This window comes from Xiphophorus couchianus, chromosome 24, assembly GCF_001444195.1.
Source record: "Xiphophorus couchianus chromosome 24, X_couchianus-1.0, whole genome shotgun sequence".
NCBI classification, from domain to species: domain Eukaryota; kingdom Metazoa; phylum Chordata; class Actinopteri; order Cyprinodontiformes; family Poeciliidae; genus Xiphophorus; species Xiphophorus couchianus.
Genome location: NC_040251.1, coordinates 4,100,494 through 4,127,798, shown reverse-complemented (window position 1 = coordinate 4,127,798; position 27,305 = coordinate 4,100,494). Strand labels below are relative to the sequence as shown.

General features: G+C 41.2%; 2 protein-coding genes across 5 annotated transcripts in view; both read left to right on the top strand.

The window, feature by feature from the left end:
• LOC114141073 (Krueppel-like factor 7) overlaps positions 1 to 4,265 on the top strand; it is a 44,879-nt gene extending 40,614 nt beyond the window's left edge. Inside the window, exon 4 of the mRNA XM_028011477.1 lies at positions 175 to 4,265. Within this exon, the coding sequence (XP_027867278.1) occupies positions 175 to 226 (52 nt within the window). The 3' untranslated portion in view covers positions 227 to 4,265. The remainder of the gene's footprint in view (positions 1 to 174) is intronic.
• A 4,511-nt stretch (positions 4,266 to 8,776) lies between these two features.
• LOC114141210 (putative methyltransferase DDB_G0268948) lies at positions 8,777 to 27,288 on the top strand. Of its 4 annotated transcripts, none has more exons than XM_028011693.1 (7): positions 8,777 to 8,919; positions 23,797 to 23,904; positions 24,845 to 25,005; positions 25,532 to 25,745; positions 26,253 to 26,356; positions 26,429 to 26,566; positions 27,035 to 27,288. In XM_028011693.1, exons 2-7 carry the CDS (start codon positions 23,797 to 23,799, stop codon positions 27,129 to 27,131), a joined length of 822 nt encoding a protein of 273 aa, XP_027867494.1. In that variant the 5' UTR covers positions 8,777 to 8,919; the 3' UTR covers positions 27,132 to 27,288. The 4 variants fall into 4 exon arrangements, with proteins under 4 accessions (XP_027867494.1, XP_027867495.1, XP_027867493.1 ...); XM_028011694.1 differs by lacking the exon at positions 8,777 to 8,919 and adding an exon at positions 16,951 to 16,969; XM_028011692.1 differs by lacking the exon at positions 8,777 to 8,919 and adding an exon at positions 23,531 to 23,659.
• Positions 27,289 to 27,305: the final 17 nt, after the last annotated feature.

The following is a 27,305-nucleotide window of genomic DNA, read 5'->3' as shown; positions in this document are numbered from 1 at the left end:
GAAAACGCTGATTATGAATTAGTTACACATATACTAATTGCGTGCGCATTAGCGGCTCAGCACTCACTAGCTAACAGCAACATTTAGCTCCTTCTACAAAACAAACTTCTTCCTCATGCTTTAGTAACGAGCTAACGAGCTGTTCTCTGTTTTCTCCTCCTCCTTCGGCTGCAGGTGCTTCTCGCGGTCGGATCATTTGGCACTGCACATGAAAAGGCACATCTGAGGAGTCGGCGAGAGGTCGAAGGGAGCGAAAGGAGGAGATGGACTATCGACAGCTGGAAACTAACAAGAGGAAGACAGAAAGGATGGATTTGGAAGACACCGGGAGGACCAGGTCATATGCCGAACTGAGATCAAACCTTTTTGGTCCACTAATACAGAATGGCAACACCCTATCTATGACTCTCCAAGGGTTTGGGGGAGGACGTCATGGCAGCTCTTTGTTTTCATCATCCGACGAGTGATCAAGCCGCATCGCTCAGCATTTGTACAGTCACACGTTTTCAACATTCCTACTCTTCAGAAATTCCACATATTCAAAAAGATTTTCAGCATTCATCTTGTCAAGCCTGCCACAGCCTTTAGAATCATCCTTAAGAGTTTTGGGCAAACGCCAAATGGATCTTTCTGCTCTTCTGGCATTGGAGTCCTCAGAGACATGTTGCACCGATGTGTGGTCGTTCTGTTGCACTGACTTACCCCACCTCACCCCAGACCAACGTCTGCTGGGACAAACGTATCGACTCCGGGAACGTCAGAGGAAACTGACCGTCTGGAGAGATGTAAGGCAGCTTTCTAAGAGTGCGTTTCCTTCTTGAGACCTTATCAGTTGTTGACAAAAACGGTTGCACAATTGACTCTTTCCAACTTTTTGTAAAAAAAAAAAAAAAAAAAAGGAAGAAGAAAAAATATTAAAAAAAACATTGCAGTGTCCAAATGAAACTCTGGCTTTCGTGTGCCACCTGAGCACAAGTTCAAGCCGCTAGCCCACTTCGATAGCACACCGAACACAAAACGAGATCACTATGTATTTAAAGGCTATATTGTTTCTAAACAGATCCTGTAACTCTTTTGAAAAAGAACATTTTAAATGGACACGTCACAGGAGAAGAACTCACAGGAAATGGATGCAGCCAGAAGGAAAGAAAAGGCGGATGCCTGAAATGATCTCTTTGGGATTTGAGAGTGATTGGCACCAACCAAGCCGCTGGTCTAAGACGATCCAGCTCACATTCCTGCAGAACTCTTCCAATTAAGCATCTCTTTGACTTGACTTCAAATTTAAAAAAAACATGTATTGGACATCTCCCTAAATTTGGCTCTATGTACATCCAAGAAGATTTCTGCTGACTCCCTGACCAGCATGTATGTCGGAATGCTGATATTTTCCCCCGCAGGACTGACCCTTAGGAAGGCACATTCAATCAATCAATTGGGTCCTGTCAGAGAAAATCAATGTGAATGTATCTGTTGCAATCCTGGCCATTTTTGCAAGACCCATTAAAACACTGGACAATGGTGGGGGAGACCAAACTAGACAATGTTTCTGTTCTTTTTCACGTTAGGGGAAAAAGGACTGGACTCGGAGAAACTGGCTGGTCACAGCTGGTAGCTTTTGACATTTTACCGGCTCTCATGGACCAGCATGAGTGCAGATTTTCAGTGGGTGGCTAGAATGGGTTAGGGGAGGTTGGATCTGCTCAGTCAGCAATGGTAATTGCCCCATCAGCTTATGTAACTGTGGCAGAGCGAAACCTGCACGCACAACGAGTCAAACATCCACACCAGGAAAACTGCAATTAGCGTTTATATTGTGTAACATAGCCCATCATGTCAAAGAGAAATGACTAAAACACAATTCTTAGATGTCTTAAATTCACAGATGCATTTGAGAAGGATATAAGATGGATACAAGCTTGGATATCAGTTGATTAGCTTTGACTTTGCTGGTTTATTGCCTTGAAGGAAAAGTCTTCAGAGTAAAAGGTCTGTGTCAGAGTTACAGCTCTAAAGATATGTGTTGGTGGGATGTAGCTGAAATAAGTCACATAATCCTGATCTAGAAAACCAAACTTTAGAGTTTTTGAAGGGACAAAGAAGACTGAAAACCTTAAAGCACAAATTTGCCAGCTAGCACCAGCTGTTTTAAAGAAAGGCCAAATTATGAAAATGTTTAGTCCAAAAGCCTGTGTGTTATGCAGATTACAGGACAATTGCTTGAGCCGTCTTAGGAAAATCTTATCGTCTCATATTGTGAAACTGTTCTGATTAGTTTTAAAAGATAACACTGTTTAAGGTGTCCAATGTGTGGACAGGAGTAATGTCAGGAGTTGAGGAAGGTAGGACGAGCAGAGTTGGCAAGTGTGAAGTGGGGAACAGCAGAACAAAACTTACTAGTTTTTGTGGCTGATGTGTAGCAGATTATATTGAGCGTGGTGGCCATCTTGCAAGAACTCTGAAATTACCATTTTACAAATCCACTGCACAGATTACCACATAAAACACTTTTTTTTTTTTGCTAATTGTTGTATCCAATTTTACTCCAAACGTTAGCAACCTTAGCAAAAAGTGCAGCCGACTCGAGAAAGAAAAATATTCTAAACTGGCAGAAACTAGCGATGCTGTTCAACATGATAGCTGGGTATAACCGTTTGTTTGGTGAAAACCCCAATTCAAGCTGGTTGAAGGTTTGTCGAAAGGTTTACTTTTTATTTGGCTAACATGACTTAGAATCAAGTATGCCAGGCTGCAGTTTGAACTTTTGGGTGGAGCCAATGTAGGCGGAGCTACAGGATTTGGCACGCCCCTTAAAGGTCCTACCAAGTCCTAGCTAAGAAACATTCACGGACAAATAATTCATATTCATACTTTCAAAAACTATAAAAGTGATACATTTTACTCTGGAGATTTTGAAAAACAACAACTAACTTATTTATTTATATATTTATTTATTTCAATATTTTTTGCTAAGTCTTCAAGGCCATCCACGCTGCATTTTCTTCATCATATGTGCAAAAACACAATAAAGCAAAGGCTGTAAACATTTCAAATTTCAAGCAGATTTGCTGTAGTGTAATTTTCTGACTGTACATGAAAGAGGAAACGAAGAATGGCAGTTTCACCTTTTCTATGGTGACTGCTGACCATTGATGGCAGCTCTATGTGTGTGTTTCAGTATTTAAGTTCGATATGCTTCTATTGAATGAATCTGTGTTTATATATAAGCTGGAGACTGTTCCGCATCGATTGAAATTGTGGATTTAAACAAGAACATTGGGGGGCGGGGGGGACTTCATGTTTGTTTGCTTGACTTTCTTTGAATTTTTAACAAGAAGCCGATTTGAAATGTTAGCCCGCCTCCTTTTGGGGCAGCTGACGGAAACAAAATTGTTCTCCAGGAGTCGTGGGAAAATGAAATCTCGAAATGTGAATGTGTTTCCTGGGGGGGAGGGGAGGAAGAAAAAAAAAAGTCTTTATGTCGTCTCTGAAGATGCGTTTACGTTCCGTGTCATCTTAAGGATTGATTCAGTTCTGCTGTGCCTGTGTGTTCTTCGTCTGTGTTTTTGCACTCTGACTTTTTTTTTTTTATTTCAAGAGAAAACAAAAAATCACTTGCATATCTGATGTTTTTGTTTACCCGTCTACAGTCCTAACAACCATCCTCTACCATGATCACAAAGTCTGTACAGTAGGGTTTTTTTTTTTTTAGCACTATATCCACACACTGACGCTGACACTCTGTAAACACTTTTCACCAACACCTATAGACGCATACTCTGCTCATTCCTCGTATTTTTCACTGATTTAAAGAAAAAAAATTCTTTCATTTGAGGCTGCAGCTCGAGCTTTTTCTGCAGAATGTGCGGGGGGGGGGTTACATACATTACTATGTGTGACACCACCTCCGTTTCCACCAGGTCTGAATTTTAAATCAAACGCACCTCCCCTTTTTCTACCAGCACACTCTCTTTTCCCTCCATTTTCCCCGACACGATCCCTTTTCCCCTCTCTATTGTCCTTCTGTTTGTGTTCCTCTGTACAAAGTGTTTCAAATTTATCATTTGTATATTATGACGTATGGGTACGATAATGTTCTTTATTATGGAAAAATGAGAAAGATTTATTTTTGTTACCGGTTTGTTTCATAATTCCTTTTTTAAATTGGTATTGTAATATCTCTATGCAAGGAAACTGTTCAGTGAATCGTTTTTATTTAAGAATGTAATTACGTGTAATAAATGGTAGAAGCAGTTTGGGATGGAGTATTCCTGCTTCTTTGACTGGTCTGTTCCCCCGAGCGACAATGCCCACCTAATCACCAATCTTCACGCTGGATATTTCCCCCCGATTTCTTATCGAGTCTCAATCACGGAGCCCATTCGGCGTGCTAACAAAGAGCGACCGCGTTGCTTTTTCTTCTCACTGACCAATGCACTCCTTTTTTTTTTTTTTTTCTCCGTTCTGTATTTTTAGAGGTCCGGCCACAAGTTTGAGAGCTAAACATGAACGCGGACGAGTCACAAGGAGGATGGGGCGAATTTAATTTACACCCTCCTGTTTCTGCTGAGCCCCAAGAGGAATGAAAAGACCGGCTGATTTATCTCCGTTTTCGATCAGACGCAGGAAATAAGCCGGAATACCTTCGGTTTGCCTCGGTGCACGCTCCCGTTGTCTCCCTCCAAGGGAGCTACAGCGTGTTAATTACATCTGTTACCAACCAAGGTGATGACTTATCCACTATTCCTGCCTTTTGACCATGACTAACTGATAAAAGGGTAATCGAATAACTAATGGCTAATTAGGGAGTAATTACTCCCTGGTAAATGGCCCTATGCAGTGTATTAATTCTCCTTGGGTCTGACAGTGAGAAACTCCCATAAGGTTTTTTGTTTCATTTAATGCTCCCTAATTGAAATGGGCACCCTCATCAAGAAGCTTACATGTATCTGTCGAACTTAATGTACTTTTATCTGTAATTACAGACAGTCTGCGTATTATCTACCTCCCTACATCGTCTGCGTGAGGCTGCGGAGGCCCCATGATGACACGAAGAAGCAAGAAGCCATTTGTCAGTAAAGGTCGCGTGTCGTAGGAACGCTTTTAGAGCGCCGTCGCCTTTCAGTGCGATGGACGACAGCGGGAATGTGAGTTTACAGACAAGCTAACTGTTAACGAGATTCAACTTTGTAGTTTAGACAAAACTGTAATCTGGAACTGTTTTGTAATTGAAGTGGATGGAGTGAACTGGAGAGCAAAGTATAAGAGAATCCTACTATGGTTTCCTCTTTTGTCCCTATAACAAAGCCTGAACCATTTGGTAGCAAAGAAATCTACATCAGCTATTCTCTACAAGGCCAGACAAACTGGGATGCCAATGAGCAAAACTTAAATACTTCTTATAGACGTGCTTTTTATAGAAAAATTCAAATGTTCCTAAAATATGTCTGTTCCTTTCACAGATTAATCCCACTTGCTCTGCAATCCAGTCCAGGTTTCTTCTGATTGAGTTCCTTTGTCTACAGACGAAGAATTACTATTTCTTGCCCAGGAAAAACAACTTTACTTAAAGTCAAACTTAGTTTCACAGTCACACCAATGAGTTATTCCATATTTATGGCATTACTACAACAAAAGCAATCACTGATTCTCCATTAGTTGTATTTATTTCTCATCATATCCCCTTTCAGAAGTGCATTTACTCACCAGACTTTATGAAAAGTAGTAATATGGCGGTCGAAGAGTTAATTAGCTGATCCGACCCTCTGATAGTTAAAACTCACAACATGACAAGGAAGCACTTACTAATATCATGGTTCTGATAGTTACTGCTTTACTAAGCTAAAGGTATCCATCCATAAGTCAAGCACTTAAAGAATAGTGCAAATTCGGCGCACCGGCATTGATGGTTGATGAAGATTGACACTTTTTATTTTAAACTACTAAAGATTTTTAGGTGCAACGCAAAGTACTCATGTTTTAATTACCACACTTTTTGCATTCTCTATAATTTGATAGGAAATTTGTCCAGAAATGTACTGGAAAGCAAATTTTGGTGCAACAACAAAAAAAAGAAGCTTTTTGTTCATTTATTAAACTATTTAACTGTCTCCTCAAATTCTGTTCTTATTACTGAGAATAGACTAGATTAGTTTTTTCAATCAAAGTCAATGACTTTCTTTTAAAAGTGCAAACGTGGAAGAACAAGTTCACACTGTTTGACTTTATGACTGTACACAAATCCTTTCCTTCTAAGTCTATTTTACATTTTTAAAAAATGGTATTTGCTTAGTTTATTGTTAGACAAATTTAAAAAAAAATCACAATTAGGAGTTTGGAGTGAACATTTTTTGTCAATCCAAACTACAGCCTGACTTTACCTCAACACCTACGGCCTGTTGACCTTTGACCCCCACGATGAATCCGGCTGGAAGCATCCGCAAAGAAAAATTTGGTTGCTTCCCAAAGTCCTGCAGCTTTAGCACACAGCTCTGCAGCGGAAAGGGAAAAGAGACATGGTCATATTATGTTGTGAACAAATTAAAAGGAAATGAAACGGAATAAAATAAATATTCAAACATTTATAGACTGCGGCGCGCTAGCTAGCCTGACTTCTCATCGCTAGAGCTAACAGAAATACAAACAAGTTTACATCAGCTTGAAATAGAGTCTAAAAATTGGAAGTGCATCAACAATTTGTGCATGGTTCATTTTTGATTTTTCAGCATCAAAATAAAACGACCAAAAACTAATAATCGAGGGCTGATATTCTTTCCATCTTTTCCTGCATCGTTACATAATAAAACAACCATATATTCTATTTTGGACAGAGATAGCTGAAGCAAAGATCAAACATTGTGTATTTTTTTTTATCTAGTTCGACTTCACATGAAGGAACAACTAATTAATTTTGCCATTTTGCTTTGGAAACAGAAAAACCAAAGACTGGAACGACACACAAATGATCAACTTAGCCGTTAGCAGTTAGCCGTCTGACCGGTCCGGCAAAACATTTTATTGTTCCTCGCACCTCGCCTGTGGCTGAGCATTAGGGCTTAATCTAATATAGCTGATGAAATCCATGATATTATTCCGGTCAATTTATCCACGAGGGTTCACGCAGTTTAATTAAAAAACAAAATTAAACATGCCCCCACATGATCTTCCGTCCTAACGGCACTTGACAGTGAATGCAACTGAATTAACGCAGACACGGTGCGGTTAAGAGGTGGATTTGTTATCCAGATAATTACACCGGGGGATGCCAAGCAGAAAAATGTGAATAATAGAAAAGATAAGTCGATAAACACGTCTTTTTCAATGCGCGATTACATGTTCTCTGTCACCCCCCGTCCCCGCTGCTGTTTTCACACATCGCCATCAAATGATAACATCTTTGTAATTCTAGAAGGACAACAAGAAATTAAACATGCATGGGTAGCGTTTTAATTCTGTTGACACCATATTTAATTAATGCTTATTCGGGAGCAAGTTGGTTATTATGCTGTCGGTGTTGCATTCAGATTTGTTTACTCGGAGATCAGTGTTTAGATCCAAGGATCTGAGCAATTGCTAAATGAAAAGAAGGCAACAAAATGCAGTTTTGATGATTAGGAACGAAACGGACGTTTCATTTCTGTCTCCAGATTTTTTTTTTTTTTTTGAGCAGTGATTGTTTAGCATCCAGCGGGATTATGAGCTGTGCCCCTGAATCTTCTACTTCCTCTGCAGCGCTAAACACCTGAGCACATTTTCCAAAGCTGGGCCTTTTTTTTGTTTTGGTTCATATACAATGATTCGGTTATAGCTCCCATCGCTGGAGGAGGGCGTAAATGGTGGAAAAGTGCTGAACTGAAGCCCTTGTAATAAAAGGGAAAACGGGGATTCTTGAGGCAAAGCGGTGATTCACCTGACGAGCTGAACATTAAGCTTTTCTCTTCTTTTTTTTCATGTGGTTGTAACGGGAGATTTTACAGAGGGAGCTGCCAATGCCCGTGGGTGCTTTATAGGCGTCTGGCAGCCATATTGGGATGTTTCTGTCAAATCTGCCAATGGAGACGGAGACATGCTGAGAGACCCGACAGGTTTAACATCTCCTCTACTCTCATCTTTTTTTTTTATGCTCTCTATGAAACTAGAGTGATAACAAGGATAGAATTGCAAACAATTTCGTATCCGATTGCGCGTAACCGCGGATTCTCCAGTTGCAGTCCTGCGGGGGCATCATCAGAAATCCAAAACTAGAGATGCAAGACCGGGGGATTCTCGAGCAGCCAACTGCTTGGGCATTCTCAATTATCGGGAATATGTCGACGCGGCTCTCTGTGATTAAAGTCTAAACATGCCGGTGGATTCAGGGAAGCGTCCTCGTCAAACTTTCATTAATCTGCCTCCTTGTGAGGGCTAGCACCAGCGCGAGTGGCCAAACGGATACATCAAGACGTTGTGTTTTAGGAAAATTTGGATGTTTACTGTCAGGCTTTTTATAAACCTTTCATGGAAAAATGGAATAGAATTTTGAGCCTCTGAAAATCTTCACTGAGCCTTTAATAGATGAACATTCTGAATATTAATGCATCAAAGCACACACAATTGAATATGTAAGAAATGAATTGTGTGTCTTTGACGGGTTTAGCATTCTGACTTGGCAAGTGTTTTTGAACTGGGTGCAATAAATCTGACAAAAATGTTTTCAGGTTGATTAGAAAGTTAGCTGCTCAATAAGTTGGAATTACTTTTGTGCTGGTGTTTTCAACAGAACTTAAAAAATTGGCTAGCAGCCTGGCTGTTTGAAAAAAAACGTTCTGGCTTCCGGTACAGTCTGAGTTTTCTCCATTCAACTCAGGTTGTTTCCAGTCGATTTTCTACCGGGACCAATCAGCGAACAAAAGGAGAAATTATAGATTATTACCACGACAGGTAATTACAAGTCTTATTTTAAAAAAGACAACAGAATTAGCATTGGACAGACTTTTGTTGTACTTTATTAGCCTAAACAAGCTTTTGGCTAATAAAGAGTAGATGATTTTATCCACAAAGAGCTGGTAAACAACTTTTATTACCCACATTTCTAGAATTGTAGCGTGTATATAAATTATTTACTTATTTTTTTATTACATCAGGTATTTTGACAGCTTCATCACAACATCCAGCTGTAGACATAAGCATTAGCATGCTAATTTTAGCATACCGTTGTTAGCTTCTAATTATAGCATTCTGTTGGTGCTTTGTTGTGTTTTATAATCATAAAAGGATAAATATCTATGAGAAGCTAACTAGCTTAAACACTGAAACTCACAAAAATAATTCAAATGTACGCATTTTATAGAACTGTAGCTTTCCTATGAAATAACTGATTTGACTTTGTGGTTTTAAATGCAAATACATTGAACATGTGTCTAATCAAGTCAAATAATATGACCCAGACAACTTATCACTGCATTTGTGCTTTAGGCCACCAGGTTTTTGGACAAAGGAAAACTGAGAGTGCAGAATCTTTTTTTTTGTTCTTTTTAAGGACGCTATATTAAGACTAAAATCCCGTATATGGCGCTGGGCCTGTGTCTTGCACTTGTTCTCACTCTTTCCTCCGACTGCTCCCTCGTCTGGGACCATTTGGAACCAAACTACGGGCGAGATGTTTGTGTTTGAAGCGGGAACAAGCAGCTGGGAAGCCTGGTGGCTCCCGAGCTCGGAGTCAGATCAACCTGGAGCACCAGGCTCCCCTCAGACACTTCCTGCTTGACAGACAGCACAGACACCTGGAGGTCCAATGAGAGAGCGCCGTGTATGAGCCACTGTCGCTCTACAGGGCAATGCATGATGCAGGAAGCCTTTTCTCTCCTCCCTCCGTCTGTCTCCCCCTCTGCCCACTGCTCTGCGGTAAAAATAGATCAACAGACCTTGGCGTTCAGCTCTTTTTTTTTGCCTCTCACTTTCACTTGGATCCCACCAGGTGCAGCGACTGCTGGCACGCGCCCCACATTTCCTCGCCTCGGTGTTTGTGCTTCCTAGGCTTAAACGCGTAGGTGTTTACACACTCTTCTCGGCGTGTGTGTGTGTGTATACATGTCAGCCTGGGCTGTTTCATCAGTTTGCACTGCACTCAACTTCCAATAAAAGTGGGATATTAGTCTCACAGTGGTTTTTCTGGTTATTATCGAAGGAAGGATTTTGGAGGAGGTATTCTTTGGCAGCGGCTGGTGGCGTGGCATTTGCAGATATTGCATTATAGCTTGTACTTTGAGCCCAAAAGCATGTGAACTCTCCATTATCTTGGCACTGAGTGCTTGAATACAATCAGAAGGCACACCAATGGAGCAGAAAATCTAACAAAAACAGAAAGGGCATGTAATTTCTTTTGAATTTTCTTCAAATTTAGCTGTGGCTTCCTTTATTTCTACTTCTCGCTTTCTTCTCTGTATGTATGAATGTACAGTACAGACCAAAAGCTTGGACACACCTTTTAATCCAATGAGTTTCCTTTATTTTCATGACTATTGACATTGTAGATTCACACTGAAGGCATCAAAACTATGAATAACTCATGTGGAAATATGCACTAAACAAAAAAGTGTAAAACAACTGAAAATACCCCTTATATTCTAGTTTCTTCAAAGTAGCAACCTTTTGCTGTGATTACTGCTTTGCACACACTCTGCATTTTCTTGATGAGCTTCAAGAGGTCGTCACCTGAAATGGTTTTCACTTCATAGGTGTGCCCTGTCAGGTTAATAAGTGGGATTTCTTGCCTTATAAATAGTCATGAAAATAAAGAAAGCCCATTGAATTAGAAGGTGTGTCCAAACATTTGGTCTGTACTGTATATAACCTTTATTTAACCATGTATGTCTCACTGAGGTTAAAAATCTCTCTTTCAAGGGAGGCCTGGCCAAGTCAAATATATATTTGAATATTTGATTTGGAAGAAAATGGAAAGCTGAAAACTGTTGTGTTGAGCATTGTGTGATCAGGTGGCAGCCGAATCGCTACCTGCTAGCCGTATACCAGTCTCAGTCAGAGGATGGCGCCAAAGACACAACAGATGAAAAGGTTAAGTCAAAGAACAACGAAAACTGTGAAATACAAATTTTTCTAATGAAGAATTACTTTTATTATTTCTTTTCAGTCCATTTCTTACGTTTCTCTTATTACATTGTTAAGCCAGGACATTATTGCCGCCTCACATTATCCTGACAACTACGTGTCTCAGCCTGGTTGTTCAGCTGAAAAACAAAATAGTTTGAGTGGGAAACATGTGCTTGTTCACAAAGACACAGAGTCGTATGTCAACCCTTTAAAGGTCCTCAGACATAGGGGGTCTCTTATAGGCCCGTTCCTGCATTACTAGCTACTGATGGAGGTTGATAGAGGTCACATTGTGGGTTTGCATGAAGGTGGACATTCATAATGAGCAACATCTGATTGTTCCAAAATTGTGTCATTCAGTTTATCAGGCAATCGTACAACATGGCACCTACTAACAAACATTGGTATAATCTTTAATATACACGTCAGTTGTCTTCATGTGCGCCAAACCATGTCTAATGAGTTCTTATGGAAGATAGGCTGGTTTTAATGTGAAGGAAGAGCCTCCTCCTCCTGATATCTGCTCAGAATGACGGCTGGCATCCTTTTGGAGGTTTTTCTGACTTGTGCCAGTGGAAGACCCCCCAGGGAGGAACACTTTGGAATCCCTTTAGACTGAGCTGGAGCTGCAGAATCCCATAGCTAAGAATGTTGGTACCTGTCCAAGTTGATATTCGGCTGCTGTACAAGAGGATCAGGGGAATCTATTCCATATTGTCCATCTTTAAAACAGTAATTGCCTTATCTTTCAAATGAAGCATTCAATTTCCAGTCCTTGTGTCTGGACAGGAACGTCCATTCTCTAGTCACTTTCTTGTTTAGACTGTCCATGTAATACTTCACATCTCTCCATGAGTCCACTGTTGGTCCTAAGCACCAGTACTAACCATAATTCACCTGCCTGGAGGTTTTCAGCCTATGAAGAGATGCCACGGTGGATCTGGGACTCCATGGCGAGACTAAATGTCGTTTCTGGCTTGGGAACACCTGGGAGTCCCTCAGAATTGGTTCCTGGATCTGTTACCTCTTTAATCCAACCTCAGATGTAGAGAAGACAATAAAAAGTTGGCAGTACTTCTTCATCGACTACAAATGAGGGGTCGAATGTTTATCTCGAAAGTAAGGTCAAGGGTCATTACTTTGTAAAGTTCTAAAACTAGAATCTTGTAAATGGACAGAATTCAGAGTTTCTCCTATAAAAAGTTATAAAAATTCATGACAAGTATTAGAACCAATTGATCTGCTGCCAACTTCGCCCTTAAGACCAAACTTTAAGCAAAAAGAATATATATTTGCTCATAATTGTATGCATCAGCTCATGGCATGCTTGCACGATAAGTGTAAAGGTCTTCTGTTGCCGAGTGCCAAGTCTCCCGGAGGACCATTGATCCACGTCTACGACCACAGAGGGATCTGCGGCTCCTCCCTGATTGCCATTCTGCTGCTAATTAAACAGTCCGGCTTAACGAGTCCACGCTGATAACAAGGTCAGAAGAAAAGGTCATGGCACTACGCTCGCCTCAACCAGACGGTGTCAATAAGAGCACAGGCGCTCAGAGAGAGAGGTAATCATCTGAAAGGCTCGGAACAGAGAGAAAGAGGCAGATGAAGTGGAAAGAAGAAGACGCTTGTTTGAAGGAAGCGGAGCATCAATACCATTAAATCTGAGCAAATTTTAGGTTTCGTCTACCACATCAACCCTCAAACTCGCTGCCGACTCTGAATTTAATCAACATCTTTGAGATATTTAAGAAGCAGACATGAAAAGAAGTGCATTGATTCGAGGAAGCCATATAACAAGAGGGTAGCGGTCGTCTTGCTGGATTTTTTCCAACCGGGCTGCAGAGGAGCCCTGAGCACGACACGCAAACACATGACCTATATATATATATCTCCTATCTGGCCCTCATCATTTATCTTACAGCGGCAGAATCAGGATAGATTGGTTCAATTAGACTGGCCTTTAATGTAATCTGTTTAATCCATTTCTATCATCAAAGCCAATACCTACCTCTCTCCTCGGAGAGTGGGATTAGCACCGGGAGTGCACATCCAAGCAAGAAAAAGAAGGGAAATAAATACAGCCTTCGAGTTGATCAGATCCCCTTTAATAGTCGGGATATTTGTTCTTTACAACTGGGCTGCGAGGAAAAGCAGAAAGTGTGGAGTGAAGTTTTTATGGGCGAGATTTAAGATCTTCATATCCTGCCAGAGATTGGAAACTCGGTTTGTCACAATGCCCAGCGCCACCGTAAAAATTAAAGACTTGGCTCCCTTTTTAGTGTTTTCACAAACCACCAATAAGTTGATTCCATTAAAAGACAAGAAGACCGTATCTTCTTGGAAGAAAGTACCTTAAACATTAATTCTGTTTCTAGTGAATAAATTGGCAAAATACTGACATTACACGGTTCGTTTCTAGAGTTTACATTGCATTCTCAGGCTATTTGACTCACGTTTGCAATGATTGGACATTTTATATTGAATGAGGAGGTGATTTACGTACATATTTTTGCATTTTCTTGCAATATTTTTTAGTTCTGCCTGTTGTTAAGAGGTGATCTGTTGAATTGCAGATGAATCTCAATATTGATCATTGTTCTTTTCTGCTATAGAAGAAGTTCAAAATGTGATGCTCAGAGTCCAACAGAATTTGAGAAAATTTAATTTTCTTGAAATATGCCGGAATTTAGACAACAGTTAGTTTCAGAAAACCACTTTTTAAAACCATTTTTAATAAGTTGGTTCCTTACTTTGGTCTCAAATCCACCTGTGGTGCCATCTTTCTTTGGGAATTTGCACCAAAATATTTCTTGGAGCAACGCCTCTTGGGAATAATCTGTTGATTTGCTTTTAAAAGTGGCAATTTTTTTTAGGAAAATCAATTTCAAAGTTGAATATGTCAGTTACGCCAATGAAAAACCTGCTAACTCTTTCCTACCAATGCCAAACAGCTCGTTCTGTTATTGGATTAGATGACTGAAGATTGATCAGACAAAACAAATTGGAAATTGAACCATTTATGCCCTTAACAAGCAGTGAGGCTTGGAGACATGGTACTCAACCATACCACCATCATGGTGGTCATTTGGTCATACGCTGCTGTGGGATGCCAAAGTGGCGGTCTGGTGATGTGGTTCTGTGGTGGAATAGTTCATCTTGCAATCGGAGGGTTATAGGTTTGATACCAGCTGCAAACCAAGCTTCTCATTTTATTGTTTTTACAAGATAAAAAGATTAATTTTTATATTCTTCATAAGTACTGTAAGTATGATACAATCCAAAATTGCATTATGGCAAAGGTATACACATCATTGGTATCATTGGTAACCTTGGACAAAAAGCCCCACCATCCTGTAGCCTGCTGGTAAGAATCCAGACTTTTGCACACTTTTAAGTCTCGTCCGGTGTAAGGGGAAACTCCTCTTGTAACTTAGTGGAATAAATCATGTGGCATGACTTCAGGCAGATTTGATCAAATCAACAAAAATGGGGGAGAAGGTATGGATCAATTTCCAACTTTTGCAAGTATTGCTGTCAGAAATAACAATAAAAAGCCAAAGCTGAAGGGCCATTCCATTATTTTGTTCTATCTGGGTAACCTTAGGTCAGTAAAAATTGACCATATTGATTAATCTGGTTTCTCTTAATCATAGACCCTTTAAATCCCAGTATATAATCCTTCACAAAATCCTAAGAAAAACCTTGAAAGTAAATATTTCTGAATAACTTCTACATCCAAATCTAATACCGTGAACGAGTTGGCTGAAACCTGAAGATATAAAGTCCCAAAGCAAAGATAAATGTCATCATCCGGACATAAATCAACATAAAAAGCCCTGTAATTTTCCAAAAACAATTTTTTTTAATGTCCTTTAGACTTTATTCAAATATAAATTCTAATAACTCACCTTTTTTTCTTTCACACAATTTTACTTTTAGCAGACTTTTCAAGAACTGTATGAACATTCAGTTTATTTGTTAAGAAAATGAAATAACATCTAACTGGGATGGGTGTAAGGTGCATTGATTATTTAAGAGGGCCACAACCTTCTCTTTTGGCAAACTGGCAAGACGAGCAAATTAGGTTTTGAAGAGCGCACTTCATATCTTACCAGTTTATGTTAATATGTGCTTATTCGGATCAATAAACTGCTGCCAGGAGCGCAAAAGCTACAACATCCCTGCTTGTCATCCGTTTTCATTTCAAGGTTTTTTTTTGTGTTTTTTTTTTTTTCACAGAAAAAGATTGTGTTTGAGGACTCAGGGGTCCGCCATCCGAAAACCCGTGACATTTTTTTTTTTCCCCCCACCAAATTACATGGCTTTCAATGAGGCAGCAAGACTGTTTTGTAAATTCATGGATTTCATCCAACAGCTGCAATCTGCTTCTACCTGCTGAGATTTCTGCAGGGAAGTGGGATTTTTTTTACACTGAATACCCGTCTACCCCCCTCTCTCCTCCTCCCCCAACCCTCCAGGCCTCCATGTCTCTGTGCTGGCTCTCTCAGAGGAAGGAATGAAATCAGCGTGCAGGTAGACGCTGCACTCATGCATTTATTTTTGTTGGAGGAATTTGTTTTTCTTCTTCTTCTCATGCATAAATGCTTATGCATGCAGCAGCACGCTCGTTTATCTCTTCCTCCACGATCCGCAACTTTCAACTGTTTTCCCTTCCACCTGTCTTTATGAAGCCTGCTTTTTAAATCCAGTATTTGTAATAATTCTCTCTCTCATATAGTGTGGATTACCTGTGTGATTGCTTTCCAGGAGAATTCCCCCACGGAGCATTAGCAACATGGCTCGTCACACTCCCGACTCCCAACCCCCTCCCCACCCCACCTTCTCGTTTTTATGTGCCTGCAGATATTAAAGCTATATATGGTGCTGCTATGCTGGAGTCCATTAACTTTTGTCTTATGGCTCCCGTGTGTTTGCAGAATTGTTTTGCAGAGAGGCTGTAATGAGACTCGGCTGGTGAGGCCTCGGTGATGCATTGGTCATGTCTGCTTAAACACGTGTTGACAGGCTTGTCCTCCACAAGCAGGATTCACCTCCACCAGCACACACACACACACACACACACACACACCCAGCTGTGAACGGTGACGTGACTGCAGCTGACAGGTTTGATCAAAGCTGATTGATTAGGAGACACGAGGCATGGAGGTGGAGGGGCGGTGGGGGGGTGAAGGGTTGCGGAGAGGACGTCCTACACCTTCCCCTCGCTCCCACTTTCTCCGCTGCAAATCATATTTGACGGATAATATTGATCAAATGGATCTGAGTGATCAATGCTTCAATTTGTTCAAAGGGCAAAATTCACGTTTTTAAACAACAACGAAAAAGAAAGCCGAATTCAAAAATATGTTTTGCCAAATGGACCAAAAACATTTCATTTTTAATCTTTCTCTAAGTATATTTCATCATTAAATCTATCTTGACAAGAAGTAGACAAGTCTCTGTTCATTCAGGTTTGTGGGAATATACTGAGATGTGCATTTGCTGCCATCTGCTGAATTTTAAATGCAAGTACATCCCATTGTAACTTCCGCATTATTTCCAGTATCCGTAGAAACGAAACATTGATAAACATTCTGATGTGTAATAATATCACCAGACAAATTATGTAAAGCACTTTGATTGATTGATTGATTGATTGATTGAAAAGTCTAGGAATCTAACAGCACATGAAGCCTCACCAGGCTGATATGTTTTTGATGATTTTCATAACTGGACGTAGCAGGACGAATGACGGCTGCTAAATGACTGGGACCACCGGCAGGGGGTGCTGTGAGTACAAAGGGAGGCTCTTTCACTTGTGACATGGTCACACTTCAGTGTGAGTTATGTAGCAGTGAGCACAAATCAGCTAACTTCAGTAAGTGGTGCTTCTCCTTGCATTAGATCTGCATATGGCTGTTTTAATTCAGCTCATTTGTAACGTAGAAACAGATGATGTAGAATCTCCTGCTTTGGCTGGTGTGTGGTGGTAGCTTCACCTCCCCCACGTGACCATAGCAACATAGAAGGGGTGTGTATTGTGCCCATTACATCCAAATGGTTCAAGTAGAGGAATCTTGACTATTTTTTGCTCAGTAGAAATCACTGGTTAGCTGCTCCTCCTGTTGCTGCTGGTTCCAGAATGAACTCCCTGGTAACAATGACACTGTTTCATAGAATCTTGTTGCCTATCTTTAATTTTTGTTTAATGTCTCTTCTCTACCGGAAAACAAGCCATTTAAAGGTGGGATGTTCTCACAATCTGTGAAAAATAAAAATGAATAAAACCAGAAAATCCTGGGACATGAAGATTCCTTTGAGATGACAGAAAAAGAGCTACAGAAAATAAAACAATTGGAATCTGTGTTGCTTTAAATGAACCCTTAGCTTTTTCTTTACCTTGAATATGTTTATCTGTATTTGTTTTTTCTTGAGAACAAATGAGGCATAACTCTGTCGTTATACAGTGTGTCTGCGAATAAAGTTAAAAAAAAACAACATCCACCCCCCTCTCGCTCCCCCTCACCCAACAGACTTCTTGTGGCTTTGACATGAAGCTGTGATGTCACTCATCCTGTCTGTGACATCACAGCCGCCTGTCTTTGTATTCCCAGGTTCCACAGAGAAATTCATTTGCAGTCTTCAATCTCAAACAAAACTGAACGATGGCGCGACGAAATGTATTGATGGAGAACGTGGAGAGTTTGGAGAAGAGCTGCTGGAAGCTTACAAAAGAGAACAAGAAGCTTCAGAAAACTGTTGAAGATCTGAGGCTGAAGATTGAGAGACTGAATGCCAGGAAAAAAGATACCTGGCAGGTAGAGAATGAAAGGCTGATCAACAAAAATGATTATTTGAAAAAACAATTCAGCACTTTGACTAGTGAATTGGACGAGGCTAAAGCGACAATTGAACAACTACAATCAGAAAGCAAAGCCCTGTCAACTCATAATAGGAAGATACAATGGGGAACAATGGTCGATAAAAAAAACTTTAACAATTCAATGAAAGAGAAATCACAACAGTTGTACTGGATTGGCAAGGTGAACGAAGAGCTCACTCAAGAAATTGCTGGACTTAAATTGAAGATGGACAAACTTAAAGCCAGGGAAGAAAATTTAAAGGCTGACAAAGAAAAGATGGACAAAACAGAGACTCAGACCCCGGATGAAGAAACTAAAGAAGAGAAATCAAATATATTTCAGATAATTGGGAGAACATTCATCAAAATGTATCAATCAGGGACTTTGAGGTATTGGGTGCCACCCTGGATATTTTAATTTCGAAATAAGATTAAATAACGACCACAAAAGCAGGGCTAGACTCAGATGAAGCTTGAGAGCAGAGGCAGAAATCTGCGGCTTCCAGAGGGAGGAACGGACATCAGAAGACCGTGACCACCGCAGGCTCCTAGGAGTCTCACAGATCCTTTCCAGGACTGTGTCTCCGACCCGCCTGCTGGAAACTATCCGTCGGACAGTCGAACCTCGGATCCAGGAAGAGCAGTGTGGTTTTCGTCCTGGTCGTGGAACACTGGACCAGCTCTACACCCTGCAGGGTCCTGGAGGGTGCACGGGAGTTCGCCCAACTAGTCTACATGTGTTTTGTGGACTTGGAGAAGGCGTTCGACCGTGTCCCTCGGGAAGCCCTGTGGGGGGTTCTCCGGGAGTATGGGGTACCGGGCCCTTTGATACGGGCTGTCAGGTCCCTGTATGACCGGTGTCAGAGTCTGGTCCGCATTGCCGGCAGTAAGTCGGGCTCGTTTCCGGTGAGAGTTGGACTCCGCCAGGGCTGAGCTTTGTCACCGATTCTGTTCATCACTTTCATGGACAGAATTTCTAGGCGCAGCCAAGGTGTTGAGGGGATCCGATTTGGTGGCCTTAGGATCTCATCTCTGCTTTTTGCGGACGATGTGGTCCTTTTGGCTTCATCAGGCCGTGATCTGCAGCTCTCGCTGGAGCGGTTCGCAGCCGAGTGTGAAGCGGCCGGGATGAGGATCAGTGCCTCCAAATCCGAGGCCATTTTTTTGAGCCGGAAAAGGGTAGAGTGCCTTCTCCGGATCAGGGGGTTTGTCCTGCCCCAAGTGGAGGAGTTCAAGTATCTCGGGATCTTGTTCACAAATGGGGGAAGAAGGGAGCGGGAGGTCGACAGGCGGATTGGCGCAGCGTCTGCTGTCAAGCGGGCGCTGTACCGGTCCGTCGTGGTGAAGAAAGCGCTGAGCCAAAAAGCGAAGCTCTCGATTTACCAGTCGATCTACGTTCCCACCCTCATCTATGATCATGAGCTTTGGGTCGTGACCGAAAGAACGAGATCGCGGATACAAGCGGCAGAAATGGGTTTTCTCCGTAGGGTGTCTGGGCTCTCCCTTAGAGACAGGGTGAGAAGCTCAGTCATCCGGGAGGGGCTCAGAGTAGAGCCGCTGCTCCTTCACATCCAGAGGAGCCAGTTGAGGCTCGGGCATCTGGTCAGGATGCCTCCTGGACGCCTCCCTGGTGAGGTGCTCCCGGCACGTCCCACCGGGAGGAGGCCCCGGAGAAGACCCAGGACACGCTGGAGGGACTATGTCTCTCAGCTGGCCTGGGAACGCCTCGGGATTCCCCCGGAGGAGCTGGAAGAAGTGGCCGGGGAGAGGGAAGTCTGGGCCTCCCTTCTGAAGCTGCTACCCCCGCGACCTGACCCTGGATAAGCGGAAGAAGATGGATGGATGGATAAATTGCTCCTTCGAAGCCGGAGTCCGATACGCCTGCTGGAAACCAGCTGCTGACGGGACGTCCGTGAAGGGGGGACAAGTGAGTAGCGTTTAAATTAAAAAGTGAGCGAACGATTGAGGGTCTTTGAGGTGTAAAACCCCATGAATCCTAGGCACTGATAGGTAACAGAAGGACGGCGGAGTCCGCGTAAACTGAAAAACCCGTAATACCAAGTGTGTGTGTGAGTGTGAGAATACTTGGAGGAATTTAAATACCACTAGGTATTTGTCCTCATACCAAACCGCAGGAGTGCAAACGGTGAACCTCTGGTGGATGCATGTAGGCAAGAATTTCCCACCTGAAAAGGTTGAAGAGAAGAGAATTACCACAACAGGGGATTGATCACCATCCTGCTAAGAATTTATCCAGTCTTTTAGAGTCCACCCTATGTGTTTTTAAGACTGGAACGAAATTGACTAATTTGCTCAAAATGGAAAAAGGGAATAGCAAATTAACACCGAAAGATAAACTCCAGTGTAAGGACCGGAAGTTTATGGAAAGACAAAACCCTAACTCAGTAAAGAATTTAAATAAATTGATAGAAAAATATAACTTTCAGGGCCAATTAAACACTCACAAAAACTGACTGAGTTATAGGATGAAGTACGACAGAAAACGAAAATCAAATCAAAAAAATATGAGTAGTGAAGGAATGGGCGAGTTAGAAAAGTGGATGGAGGAGCTAAAAAGAGAGAAGAAGGCAATCAGAAAAGTTAGGATAAAACAGGAGAGCAAGAAGAGTGAAGCAGATCAGGCAGCAGAGCAGGGAGGAGCTCAGGTAGGAGTTATAAGAAAAAAGCAATGTCAAATTTATTTATATAGCACTTTAAAAACAGGCATAAAACTGCACCAAAGTGCTGCACAAGAATGACAATAACACAAATGAATAAAAACAGAGTATCAAAACACCAGTTCAATTAAATGCCAAGGAATAAAACTGAGTTTTAAGAAGCGATTTAAAATGATCCAGGCTGTGGGCAGATCTAATTTGGAAAAGTAGATTGTTCCATAGAAGAGGAACAACAGAAAAAGCCCGATCTCCTTTCCTCTTAAGCAACCAAATACAGAAAGAAAATAAAAAGAAGATTTTGAAGATACAGAGTATAGATAAATAAATAAATGATTTAGTAAACAAAATGAAAAATAATGAATTATCTAAAAGCTGGAAAGAAAAGTAGGTGAGAGGAAGTTCATACAAGGAGGGAGTGAGGATTGTTTTGTGGTCTGTCTGACAGTAGAGAAGTCATGATCATCGCATAAGGCAAGATTTTGATGTAGTTTTAGTTTTCTAAATTCAGAGAACAGTTTTCTCTTTAGAGTGGCTTGTTTAAGTAAGCAAATGATTTATGAGGAATGAAATAATATGGGACGTTTTAAACGTTTCACAACTGCAAAGAAAATAATAATTTGGTGTTGTGATGCCTTGAGTGGACATCCAGAGAGGTTGACCAGCAAGTGTTAAGGTGCCAACCTGAACATTATCCAGCTGAATACCTCAATTTAGGTTTTGATGAGAAGGGGAGGATAGGGGGGGTGTTATCTTTACTTTTCCTACACACACTCGCACACATAATGCAACGTGATTGGATTTGGGGAGAAGGGCGTGATTAATTTGCCATACAAAGAAACCTGGAATGGAGTAGTGGAACGGAGTGGCAATGTAATCACAATGCACTGTAAGCTATATAATGTGTTTTGAGGCAGTTGACCAAAATCCCGGACGATTTTTAGGTCTGAAAAGTAGGACATGTCCGGGATAAAGAGGACGTCTGGTCACCCTACCATCGAGGTAACGTCTTATGAAATGGTTATAATCCTCCTGTTTCAGTAACTATAGCTTGGTCACTAGACACTACTGTATTGTGAAACGTTGACCATAAATGAACTTTGTTTGGCATTGTTTCAGTTCCATATGTGGTGTATTTAGCTGAGGCCTAATGTTGACTGTAGCAGGCTACCTAGACTCCTCTGTTCAACGGGGGACAGAAGCCATAGCGATAGCAATTTAGACTAAATTTAACGAATATAGGAAAGGCATGCAAGTTCAAAACCAGGTTTACAGAGATGACAATAAGCTGCATTTCCCTCCCAATTCTTTTTTTCTTTTGCATAATGACCAGTTGTGTGCACCAGCTACTGACTGTAGCATTGACTGATTCACTGATTTGTGAGGTAGAGTAATCGTAACAGCTCTTTTTCTTCATGTTGGCCGCATTTTCTGTACTATTTATTTTTCTCATTTTCAGCACTGACCTTACTTGAAGGGAAAACTTGAGGCTTACAAAAACTTTGTATTTTCTGTCCTGGAGGGTTTACTAAGAAGCTGGTTCAGTTGTAAAGCAGGTTAAGTTAACCTTGTGCTATAGGTAAAGCACCTAATTTTCTTAACTAAATGATGCCTGCAGGTATATCTATTAGCAGGTTTAATTTTGCCTGCACTTGGTTGTGTACATTATTTTAAGTGTATTTGACAAGTTTACCAAAATATAAAAAATGTCATTCAAACTGCATTTGCTTTGTTTTACTTTTTACTTGTACTTTTCATTACATTACTCGAGTACATCCATTTTTACAGTAATTTCCATACTTAAGTACAAGAAGTTTCAGATACTTTAAGACTTTAACTCAAGTAACATTTCAGTCAGTGACTTGGACTTTTACCAAAGTCATATTTTGGAGAGGTACTTATACTTTTACTTGACTCTGAGATTTCAGTACTTTATACAACACTGCCCTGGTTTGGGTGGAGTACTTCAGAAGGTCTGCTTGGTGAAAGCTGCTCCTTCCTCTGTACTCAACCACTTGGCTAAACCACCATATTGATTTCCATTTCTTTTTGGATAGTGAAGCTGTTGCAGCTCAATGGAGACCCTACTGCTCTGTTTCTCTAGCTTTGTGGGTTTCTTTCTAGTTTTGCTCGTTCTATTTTAGTTACTTTTCTTTTGATTATTTTCTTGGGTATTAATCAGTGTGGCCTCATTTTATCTTAAATCTCTCTCAAACTAGAAACAATGTACATGTTTAAATTGTGGAGCCACGTCTTGCTCCTGTTGGTGTACAAACTTAGGCACCTTACTGGTGCATTTAAGGGGCAGAGCACCAAATAAATCATGCCATTCCCTTGTGTTGTGAGTACATATATTATGTATTGATTGTCTTTTGGATGTAGAGTTTAAATAATCATGAATACAGTATAATCTAATTTCAACTTTTTTTGATTTGCAGTAACGTTTTAAGAACGCAATTTGTGACGGACAAAATAAAAACAAAGGTAGCGAATGTAGAGAATGAATAAAGAGACATGACCCTCTGTGATGACCAGAACTTTTCTGGTCCCTTATGGCCTCAACTGAGCTGAAGAGGTTTGCTTGGAAAAAGGGAATTGTGAGTTCCCTCATGGGCTTATCCTACATCTGTGATGAGATCTGATAGGTCAAATTCATTTGATTGATTGATTGATTGATTGATAGACTATAATAAAGGATGAAATAAGAAGAACTCTGGACATGGATTTAAGGAGGTAGGGCAGCAGAGAGACTCCAACTGTCACTTTTTGGTAGTCTGTTGATTTTTATTCATTTCTCACTCCAGAGGGAAACGGGCCTCTTCATTTGTTAGAAAACACTTCCACTTCAAATGCTTTGACCTTTAAATTGCTGGCGTACTGTAGTTAATCAGTCATATACAATTATGAAATCAGTCCGTTAATCTGTAACTCGCTGGTTGAATACAGGCACGCTTTTACTGCCGAGTCATAGTTCTCCGATTGACGTTGTGGAGACGTTCCAACTTTCTCCTGAAGCTCTGCTTTCTTGCCGGTTTGTTTTATGATCACTCCTTTTCTCTTGAGTTCAGGAACTGGACATTCGATTTGTTCTTCAAGCTGGAGAAGCGGGTTTTCTCATGTTTCTTTTTTTTCTTCTCTCTGCTCTGGTTTTTATTGCTCCTTTAAAAGATGGCTGTGCGGCTCTTTGAGGGGAAAGACCATGCAGTCTCTTACCTGCAGTACAGAGTGACGCCCCACGAAATGATCAGCAAAATAATGAGCTACGTGGAGCAGAAGGTAGGCCTATGTTACATTTTATACCACCGCCATAGAGCGTCTAAGAATGGAACCATAAACTGTTTAGTTCACCTTCATACCCCAATGCTCGTATTTTCTTTGAGACTGTTGATGCATGGGAGTAGTGTACTAGCCAAATCTCGGGGTGTTCTAGGGAAAACTGTATGCCTCTGTAAGCTTATTTTTCGGTCAATGAAATGTTTCCAATCATCAGATATGTTTTATTATCAGTAAAAAAGTAACTGGAGTAAATACAAGAAGTACTTTTTAAATGAGTTGACTCATGAAGTGACAGAAATCGCCCACTAATCACTGCCGATCAGTGTTTTACTGTAGAGGAATTTTGGCCCACTTTTCTTTGCAGAATTGTTTTAATTTCGCATTTAATGGCTGTGAAGAATGAGCGTCCTGTTCTTGTAAATCCAACATCATCCCAAGGCCAGACTTTGACTAGGCCACCACAGCGTTCATAATATTTTTTTTGTAGGTGATTTCAGAGGTGACCTTATGCTCGTAGGTGTTCGTTGGGTCACTGTCGTCTGGCAAAACCACATTCTGACTTTCCAAAGCTCTTCAACGTTCGTCTCACCAATTAAGACAATATTTCCACAAGAGTCTTTGGGATCATGACGATGTTTGTTGGAGGATGGATATGCGTGTCTTTTTGATCTTGTTAAACTGCCTCATGTTGTCAAACATGTTCCTTTCAGGTGTTTTCTTGAGTCTTAACTGGCTGTGACCAGAAAAGCGCATCAGAAAATGTGGATAATCATATTGTTTTTTTAATGTTGGCTCTGGTTGAGTGGCCTAGCCAAGATCGTCACTCCAAAGCAATTAGATATTTTATCTGAGCTTTTGCAGGAAAACGGCATCATTTTTAGTACTGCTTAAAATGATGCCCAGTAAAAAGTTAGAGGATCGTTATCTTTATTCCGTTCAGACACCGCAGCAGTACAAACTGGCCGTGGATGTGGGCTGTGGTCCGGGGAAAGGGACGGTCCTTCTGGCTCCTTTCTTCACCAGGGTGGTTGGAACGGACATCAGCCAGGCTATGATAGAAAGAGCGCTAGCCAAAAGCAACCCACCAAACATTTCATACAGGTGAGCAAGAAAAAAACAACATTCTAATTTGTTTAGATGAATTCAAAATGTGAAAAATTTAAGAACCAACTTAAGCACCCAGGAGGAATCGTCCAATCTTTGGAGTAGAAAAATATCCCCTTTGCTTTCTCATATGTAAACAAACAAACTTAAATGTTGGAGCATAAACAAGATAACTTGGTCATAAATAATCCTCCAAATGAATCAATAACAACTTAAAAATAGAACTGCGTACTGTTAAGAGCTAAAACAAGCTGGTTTTCTGTAGCTGGATGTAATATTTAGCTACAGTTTAGCATTAGTATGGTCAGCACAGATCAGTATCAATTCTCTTTTGACTGATTTAGAACAGAACTCCAGCATTTAACTTTATCATGTGACAAATTGAACATTCAGCTTCCTTCTACAAAGTTAGCACATACTTTGATTCCTCAGCTTCTGCTAAATAACTAGAACAATGCTCTTTAGCATTCTTTACAGATTTCTGGAAACTTTGTTCCTCGACTCTCGTATTATCTGACCACAGACGTTGCCCTGCAGAGGAGATGCCCTTTGCGTCAGGGGAGGTGGACCTTGTGACGGCCATGACGGCGGCCCACTGGTTCGACCGGCCGCGGTTCCTCCAGGAGGTTGACAGGGTGCTCAGACCTGGAGGCTGCCTTGCTCTCCTGAGCTACACCATGGACATGATCCTGGAATACAGAGAAGTCTCAAACGTCCTGAACGACATCTGCCGAGAGGTACAGTCCAGATCTTAGAAGTTCGCCATCGTTGCATTTAGGAAAGAGGACTGAAGCCCCTTTTCCATTGTCAAGTCTCACTCTAGCCGGGTAACACCTGGTTTGATTCTTGCCAAGTTGAGAGGATCTCCTTTGGCATTGTGTTCCTCATTATTTTGGGAATGTTGGAACAGGCCGTAACCCCACTCAGCAATGGAGGACCTCGAGGTTGTTGTTCGGTAGACACAATTTAAACACAGATATTTTACTTGGTCTTAAATTCAAACAACCAAAAGTGTGAAGTAGTTAGGATTAAAGCCTACAGTGATGTTACATCTCATCCTCCATCAAGACGCCGTCGATGGCTGACTCAAGTAAATCTAGATACTCCATTTTGTCTAACAGAAATTAATTACTGGCCCAAATGTAGGCAAAACTAGTTAAAGACATGCCGGGCTTTCGTGTTGAAACATGTATAAATGAAAACTTCCAGCTAGTCCTAAGAGATGTCTCGACCTCCGTCACCAGTTCTACGCTGCCCTGCTTCCCTACCGAAGTTCTTATTTAGGACCAAGCTCCAGGAAGATTTACTCTGACATGTTTAACTCCTGCTCTTACCCTGACAAAGAATGGTGAGTCCTTCCCGACATGCTTGTTGTCGGCCTACTGTATTTACAGACCAACACTCCTAAATGTCTCTGTAGGACTGAGTGCCATCCAGTGAGAAGGACCCTTCCAGTGAGTGGGTTCATAGGCATGGTGGAGACATTCTCCAGCTACCAGCAGCTGAAGCAGAAGGACCCTTCTGAAGCTGATCATCTCTCCAACAGGATCCTGACCAAGTGAGATATCACCGCTAACGCCTTCCACCTCCCTTCTCATACTCTCTGCCTTGGCTTCATCCATCATTATCAAAAACTGCTGAGATGTGTCTGTGAATACTGTCGCAGTCCTGGCTTTTAATCAGAAAATCCAAGCATTGCTTGACTAAGCTCAACTGTCGAAGGTTTCCGCTGCTTCGATAACACAACCGTCATTAATTCCTCCTGCCAGTGACGGTGGTGGGGGGCGAACAGCTAAGCAAGCACAGTGTATGTAGAAGTGCTGAGGCATGACTTTTACATGCATTGAGGGAAAGAAAAATCTTTGACATTGTGTTTAATTACTGACGCCGCATTAACATTTAAGTAAAGTTCTGGTTTCTTCAAAAAAATAAAAGAGTCAACTTTATTTTTTACATTTTTTTAATTCGCCCATTGAATAGTCAGGTTGAAATTAAGATGTAAGCCTTTTTTCTTTTTTTTTTTCAGGTTACTGACCGCCATGAATGCGTCCTGTCCTGACACTGAAGTGGTGGTGATCGTGAACTATTTCGGCATGCTGGCGTGCAAACCTTCATCTGAATGAAACTTTCTGCGCTTTGGAACGCCACGCGGCGCGCAAACCCAAACCTGGAAGCCCAGATGGAGGGTCTGAGCATGCCGATTCATGGCTTTTGCTCCACACTTTTAATGGGTAATAAATATTTAGCAGTACTGGTGCTCTGTGTGAACATGTCAAAAGTTTTTTTTTTTTTAAATA